Source organism: Dipteris shenzhenensis, chromosome 9 (assembly GCF_047967505.1).
Source record: "Dipteris shenzhenensis isolate YYH24624 ecotype China chromosome 9, Dip_SZ_1.0, whole genome shotgun sequence".
NCBI lineage: Eukaryota > Viridiplantae > Streptophyta > Polypodiopsida > Gleicheniales > Dipteridaceae > Dipteris > Dipteris shenzhenensis.
The window spans coordinates 6,762,461-6,770,932 of record NC_141604.1 but is presented as its reverse complement, the minus strand read 5'-3'; the positions used below and the strand labels follow the sequence as shown (position 1 = coordinate 6,770,932).

The 8,472-nt window shown below is 41.0% G+C and overlaps 1 protein-coding gene across 1 annotated transcript; it reads right to left on the bottom strand.

Moving 5' to 3' along the window:
* Positions 1-7,348: 7,348 nt before the first annotated feature.
* LOC147898130 (uncharacterized) lies at positions 7,349-8,199 on the bottom strand. Its single transcript, XM_087378859.1, has 3 exons — positions 7,979-8,199; positions 7,829-7,889; positions 7,349-7,750 (listed from the first exon to the last, which is right to left on the bottom strand). The coding sequence occupies exons 1-3, from the start codon at positions 8,197-8,199 to the stop codon at positions 7,349-7,351; spliced, it is 684 nt and encodes a 227-aa protein (XP_087234985.1).
* Between the last annotated feature and the right edge of the window lie 273 nt (positions 8,200-8,472).

Below are 8,472 nucleotides of genomic sequence, written 5' to 3'. Positions count from 1 at the left end.
GGTAAATTTAAAGAATGGCTACAGGTTGTTGAAAATGAAACAGGGAGAAATGTGAAGAAAATCAGATCGGATGGTGGTGGTGAGTTTGTTTCTACACAGTTTGGAGATTTTTGCAAGAGCAAAGGGATCAAGTGACAAACGATGACACCACATATGCCTCAGCAAAATTCGGTTGTTGAATGCCAAATGCAGACCATGGTGGAGATGGGGAGGTGTATGTTGAAAGGTGCTAGACTGCTAAACCACTTTTGGGCTGAGGCTGTTGGCCTGAGGCTATCAATACTATAGTTTACATCCTTGATCGCAGCTATACAAAGGCAATCAAAGGTAAAACACCACATGAGGCTTACAGTGATAAGAAGCCATCTATCTCCCACTTCAGAACATTTGGGTGTGAATGCCATGCGCATGTACCAGACAAAGAGAGAAACAAGATACAACCAAAAAGCACCAAATGTATCTTCTTAGGCTATTGTGATGAGAAGAATGCCTATAAGTTGTATGACCAAGAGGCAAAGAAGATCATAGCGAGCCGTGATACGGTGTTCATGGAGCAGCCATATGCAGTGGAGGCAGACAAGAGCTCTTCCACTTTATCATCGAGCAAAGGATCAGATGATGAAGGTATGTCACCAACCTATTGTTACACCATCGGAAAATCCATTGCGGTGATGGGTAAGGCAGCTATACAACCATGATAACCAGATGCCTATGTCTATTGAGCAGCATGCAGATGGACCAAGGCGGTCTCAGAGAATCGAGGAGCAAAGGAGGGCTTCTACTCACATAGACAATATGGCCTTGATGGCTGAGATTATTGCAAAAGTAAAGGAGCCTATAATTTTGGAGGAAGCACTTGCAGACCGAGATTGGAAAAATGCTATGCAAGTAGAATATGATAGCATCATGAAGAATGAAACTTGGGAGCTAGTAGATCGACCACCTAACAGAAAGGTTATTGGCACCAAGTGGGTTTGGAAGGTAAAGTACAAGGCTGACGGGACTTTGGAAAAGTACAAACTTGCCAAATTTGTTGCACAAGGATTTTCATAGGTTGAAGGGTTTGATTTTCAGGAATCTTTCGCTCTGACTACCAGAATGACCACTATTCGCATAGTACTATCAGTGGCTGCTCATAAAAAGTGGCCAGTTTATCAAATGGATGTTAAATCAGCATTCTTGAATGGTGACCTCAATGAGGAGGTGTACGTGGCTCAGCCACTTGGGTTTGAGGCCCCCCATTCTGAGAACAAGGTATGTAAGCTGAAGAAGGCTCTATATGGGCTAAAACAGGCCCCAAAAGCATGGTACCAATGGATAGACAAATTCTTTCATAAATTAAACTTCAAAAGATGTGCCTCAGATGCTAACTTGTATGTGTACAGGAAATGTGGAAAAACTACTATTATTGTTCTATATGTGGATGATCTCCGTATTACAGGTGACTATGAAGACATGATCTAGCAGATTAGAAAGGCATTGAGCATGGAGTTTGAGATAACAGTTGATGCACTACTGTTTGGGGATTAAAGCCAGGCAAGATCTTCATCTCTCAGCAAAAATATGCAAGGGAGATATTGAATGCATTTGGTATGCCCGAGTGCAAGGAGATAGCTACACCTATGGAGATAAATGCGAGGTTATCTATGGAGGATGCCTCACCACCAGCAGACATCGGGAGGTATAGGAAGTTGGTTGGCAGTCTCATCGATCTGTGCAACACCAGACCAGACATCAATTTTGCTATTGGCATTTTGAGCAGGTTCTCCACAAGCCCTGGGAGAATCATTGGAATGCAGGGATGCAGGTGCTCAGGTATGTGAAGGGCACTCTTGATTATGGCATCATCTATGGTACGAGCACTTCCTTGGCTGGTCATTGTGACTGGGCTGGAGATGTTGATTCCAGGAAATCAGTTTCTGGATATTGTTTCTCTTTTGGTTCAGGTATCTTCTCTTGGATCAGTAAGAAACAACCAACAGTGGCATTGTCTTCTACCGAGGCTGAGTACAAGGTAGCATGTTTTGCTGCATGTGAAGCAGTGTGGCTGAGGAGGATCTTCTGGCACATGGGAGTGCAAGAGGATGAGGCAACTGTGTTGAGGTGCGACATTCAAAGTTGCATGGCCATTGCTAAAAATCTAGTGTTTCATGCGCGCACAAAACATATAGAGATTCAATATCACTATGTGCATGATTTGATGGAGGACAGGATAGTGGAATCGGTCTATTGTCCAATAGAGCAAAATGGAGCATATATCTTCACCAAGGCACTCGGGAAGGATCAGCTTCAAGGTCATGTTCAGAGACTCTGCATTGGGCCGAGAAGGTAGTTCACCTATGGGTGGACATTGAGGGGGGGTGTTAGATATGCTCAATGCCCCACCCTCCTGGTAACCACCAGTGGTCCAAGGTGCTCAAGTTGTAAGGCCCCCATATGAGGAGAAGCCATGTGTGAGCCCTTGGGACACTCGATGGATGGTGACTTTTCCATGTTAGATGAGGTCGATCAATGAGACTATTGATGGTAAGGTGATTGTGTGGGAGCCCCTTATTCTTACTGGGGCCTGGGGGCCAGCTGGCCCCCCTGGTGGGGGTTTGGGGGTGGGAGCCCCCGAGGCGACGGTATAGGGAATATTCCCTAAATATTCCATGGACAACTAGTCGGTTCCACCGACTAGGTTGATTGGTCGGCTCCACCGACTAGGTCAATTGGTTGACTCCACCAACTACATTGATCCGAATACCGCCCTCATAGCTATAAAGAGGCGACCTTCGGGTCTGAAAGAGGGTCCCAAAGCATGACATAAGAAAAATACCCACCTCCGTGGACTCCTACCATATTAACTAGTTGATAAAATGTCTCCACATCAACACAATCAACATAATAAAAACCCCTGCCAATAAGAAAAACAAAGGAGTTGATTTTATTTTCTCCAACGGTTGTTGTTGACCATGCATGTAGCATAGGTAGTATCGTAACTCGTCCCATAAAATAAAGGCAAATATCGAGTTGTTGGCCCTAAGAAAGACTTTGGAGAAAGCATTCAGAGGAAAGAACTCAACACATAGATGAACCCGAGACTTGGTTATGAATGACAAACTCCTTGAATAAACAATGGAGGAGATCCAATTGCATAGGCGTAGAAGGAAAACTGCCAGATGCAAATTGCTGAGTCTTCTCATACTAAGTAGATGTACGAAAATCAGCAGGCCTCTTTAGAGTCCAAGAACATTGTCGTGAAGCAAATTCTACTACAGTAGGAGATTGGAAAATGAATGGGGCCTCTGAATTAGAAACTCATAATTCAATCGGGTTGCAGAAAAGAAACAAAAAATCAAAAGGAACGGTGGTACTAAGCTTGACGACAGGGTGGGTTAGAGATGTAGTAGAAAGTAAACGAGGCGATGAAGGGCCATGCTGAAACACTAAAGGAACAACAAGCTTGGCTAGAGATGAAGGAATAGATGAAGGACCAAACATAAATTTGGCTAGAGACGAAGGACCAGATGAAGGTCCAGACAGAACAAGAAAAGATAGCGCACAGGTGTCTTCCGCCATCTCGAACCTCCACCGACATACAGTTTACACACACACACACACACATAGATTCCATGTTGCATATTCAAAGTGGGAGGTTTGAGAGAGAGAGGTTTCAAAAAGAGAAGCGGGATCGATAGTTACAATGTCTTTGTTAGTTACACATCATGGACATGGGACGTGGTTTTTATTTTTAAATTTACACCCATGACCAGTCTCACAATTACTTTGAAAGTTTCTTTTACAAGGACTAAACAGCATCGTCCATGGACACTGCTTTTTAGTCCATTCAATCGTGCTTCCACCCAGGAGAAGAGAGAGAGAAGAGAGAGGGAGAGGAGAGAGGAAGAAGATAGAGAGGGGAGGGAGAAGATCAAGGAAGAGGGGAGCTAAAGGGAAGATAGGGAGAAGAGAGAGGGAGAGGGTAGAGGAAGAAGAGGAGAGAGAGGGAGAAGAGATATCTAGCACCTGCCTCTCCATTTTCCCTGGAGACTTTCCATCCTTGGTTGAGACAGGATTTTGACCTTGTGATTCAAAAATTTTGGGTGCCTGCTTATCTTAAGAAGAATCACAAGGGTAAAAAAAACCTTCATTTTATTGATGGTGATGTGGTTCCTTTACAATAGTTTTTGCTTGCAAACAATCTCACTATGGAGGATATTCTATTGGATGCCTCCCCTAGTGACTTGTAAACTTTTTTACTATTCTAGCTTTCACTTAGCTTTCACTTAGCCTCTTGGCTTTTCCCAGGGGCCTACTTGTAATTTTTTTACTTTTGTACTTCATGGTGGGTTTTCACCTCTTCTTAGGTTTCCCACAGAGAAATATAATATTTCACTAAAAAGTGTGTGTGTGTGTGTGTGTGTGTGTGTAGCACTTCAAACAGATGCCGGAAAGGTGAGATCTTGAGTGAAGTGGAGTCTGTGAATGCAACTACCAATGAGGAACAGATCAACTTGAGACTAGAGCTGAGTAGCAACACTTCAAACCAACAAAATCTTTGCAAACACTCAACGTCCCTAGGGCCATCAAAGTTCATACTCAGATTTCCTGATGAAATATGGTACGTGCCTCTGCAGGAAACACGTTTTCTTTTCTATTTCTTAAATGACATTGCAAATGAAGGTAGGTGGTGATGCTTTATGCTACTTTTTATAGGTGCATCTAGTATGCTTGTCTTCAGACCTAAGGATGTCAATGCAAAGGCATTGATGCAACTGACCGATGGAGAAAAAGAGGCAAAACAAGCTATGGTGGACCAGGCAAATGTTGTATCTGACATTGTTTCTTTCTTTTAAGAACAAACAAGAAGAATGGACTCAAAAACTAGAAAGGATATCTTCACACAAATAAAGAGGCAACTCCCCGATCCATTGTATCAAATCAGTTCAAATCAGATCAAATCTTCCAGGTAGTAGCTCTTCACCTAGTATCCACTAGATTGCCATCCAAGCTCCACTGTGGGAGCACACGGGTAGACAGAGCCATCATTTGTACTACATCAGTATTGAAGGAAAATTTTGTTCATCTTTAGTTTGCAGTGTACTCTCTATTCTTTGTTTAGTTTCTATTCTGCTACACCGTGTAATTTAACAGTCAGTGCCATTGCTTTGTGTGACTAGTTTGGTAGTGCTTTGCATGTGCTTGGTTACTACTTTGGCAGTGCTTTATGACTCCTTGTCCTTTTCTTGACTGCTTTGAGTGCTTTTCCATTGCTTTCTACTTGTAATGTGCTTTGCATGAAGTTTATAAGTTCTCTGTATGTTATTTGTGACTGCTTTGAAAGTGCTTTAACATTGATTTGTGGCTGCTTGTCCACTACTTTCTATTTGAGGAGTGCTTTATATGTGGTTTTTAGTGCTATGACAATGCTTTGGTGGTGCTTTGTCACTGCTTGCTTTTCTGATTGGTTTGGTAGTGTTTTAGCAAAGCTCTATATGTGGTTTGGCATGTTATTTGCATGTACTTTGACTTCTTAGATTCTGCTAAGAATTGCTCAGTGACTAGTTTACCATAGCTTTCTTTTTAAAAGCTGTTTTTTGATAGCTTGATTTTTTGACTGGTTGCTAGTGCTTTGGCACTGCTTTGTGACTACTTTGATAGTGCTTTACATGTGCTTGTTACTACTTTGGTAGTGCTTTATGATTGCTTCTCCTTTTCTTGACTACTTTATGAGTGCTTCTCGACTGCTTTCTACTTGTAATGGGCCTTTAATGAAGTTTACAAGTTCTCTATATGTGCGTTGTGATTACTTTGAAAGTGCTTTAAGATTGATTTGTGGCTGCTTTCCACTTCTTTCTATGTGAAGAGTGCTTTACATGTGCTTTGGTAGAGATTTACACATGCTTTGGAAGTTCTTTGCATGTGCTTTACATGTGCTTTGGCAATGCTTTGCATGTGCTTGTTACTACTTTGGCAGTGCTTTATGACTGCTTGTCCTTTTCTTCACTACTTTATGAGTGCTTTTCCACACTGCTTTCTACTTGTAATGTTGTTTGCTTGAAATTTACAAGTTCTCTATATGTGCTTTGTGACTACTTTGAATGTGCTTTAACATTGATTTGTGGCTTCTTGTCCACTGCTTTCTATTTGAGGAGTGCTTTATATGTGTTTTTCAGGGTTTTACAAGTATCCGAGCAGAAAACCACGAGCAGAGAATCCGAGCGATCCTTTTTGCAACATTTTTTAATGTATATTCATTCAAGGAATCATATTGGAACACTATTACGGTGGCATATGTTAAATACCAACTATACTTATCCAATTCTAACAGTATAAACTTTCCATGTATAGTATTTAAAGAAAATGTTAAAATAGGTCAAGGTCATTTGCAACCCCCCTAGAATGATACATTATCTTTTGGAACATTCATATTTTTAAATTCATTATTTTTTTTCTCTATTCTCCTCACACCCAAAGTAGACTGTTTCTCTAAGTTGGCCACTCATGTATGTGATTCCATCCATGAACAAGGTTTGAGCATATTGCATAAAACTTTTACTAGATGTGGAAGTTTTGTCCAATATATTCCTAACCGAAAAAACATTAAATCCAGATCATGAATCCAGGATTCCACACTAAAAATTGTAACCCACAAGCGTAATTTAAATTTTGAATTTCAATGAACCAATCCAACCAATAAATGTACGTGTGCACTTCAGCTTGCTCATCTATATGTAAGCCGCCAAGTGATATTTTACAAACCACATGCAACAAGTTTACTAGATGCAGGTAATATAACAAGTAAGAGTGACAACATATGAAGGAAAAGGAATGCATATCATAGAATCTTACATTAAATAATAATGCCAACCAACAAGATAGAAGCTCAAGATTGTTTCCAAAAGCCAAAACAATATGTACCTCCAATGTAGATTTTACTTGTGCATTAATAAACTAGAGTGCACCCAAAAAAAGTTTTCCAAACTATTGTCTCATATGCATTTCAGAATCAAAATGATAGCCAAAAATAAATATCATGTATGTGAGATAGCACCAATGTCTAATAGATAATAAAGTATAACCATAAACTAATTCTCATCGGCAGAGTCATCCACAAATAAAGTCCGTTGTCTCCTCTTCTCTCTCAACTCATAGTTATATGATTTGTCATTCCTTTCCATGTGCATGGCCATACTCTCTGCATAAGTTGGCAATTCACTTCAAAATGAAACTCTAGAACTCCCTTACATGTGTAAATGAAAGGTATTCATTCAAAATAAAGAACAACATTTTTTATTCACTAGTCCAATGGCACAAAAACATTGATTTCTTCCTCCTCAGCATCGACGTCCATGAGCATATGCTACTATGTAGACGATCCCACACCTACATAAATAGCATCCACCACTCTTAGAAGTAGTCCAATACATATCTCTGGGTCATTGTCTATTGCCAAGCAAGGGCGACCAGAGTGGAGTGCAGCCATCAATCCTGGTCTTGTCCCTGCCCCCATCTCAAGAATGGAACCATTTGGAGGACACAACATCTCCAAGAACATAAGTATGAATGCAAGACTGTTCTCAAGAGATCCATGCCATGCACCTCCCTTGCCAACTCTTTTGGAATGATGGACTAAAGGCAAGTAATGTGGAAGCAAGTTGCCATCTAAACTCATCCTCATCGTGGAAGCCACACCCTTTGCTGATTGCATGTTAAATGTGGGTCTTTGTCCTATCCTCCTCATAGCCATAGCATGGAAAACATAAGACTATTCAAAAAAGCATGAGTCGATTTCTATGTGATTTGTGATATAGAAGTAGAAGCAAACATACATCTGAAGACTCACCTTCACACCAATCCCAAGTGTGTCTAAAATGCCTTGAGGTTCCATGCTTTGTACTATCCATCTGCTTGAAACAAAACAATATGTACCAGAATCAGACCCTAGCCTATAACCCACAAGACTTCATGAAGTGTTCAACACAAATAAATTTACCTGCAAGCCACCTCCATTTTTAATCTTACTGCATAGCGCTCCACAGTAGGCAGAGTAGATGGAGAACAGAAAACCAAAGTCCACCCATTGTCATCCATTACAGCTACAGCAACGGCCAAGGAAGAGGAGATATGATCTTCTGTGATAACATTCCAAGGTGGAACCTCTCCTTTACCACCTGTAGCATACCCTGTGGGAAGATCCACAATGCAACAGTCCATACTCCATGTGCATTGTTTAGAGTTTTGTTTCTTCCCTTGTTGGTGTAGAAGTGCAAAAAAATCGCATAATTCTTGATATCCATCTGTGAGCTGTGATTGCACTATCTCTTCGCCCAATTCGACATAGTCAAACTCCCATACCGTCACCCAACTCCTAGGTATGAGGGGATGTTTCCAACGTGGTAAAAAAGACAGTGGAACCCAAATAAATTCAATAGAGAAAGGCTTTCTCACTATCCCAGAGTCATCAACTTCTGGAGTATCTGCAAACAT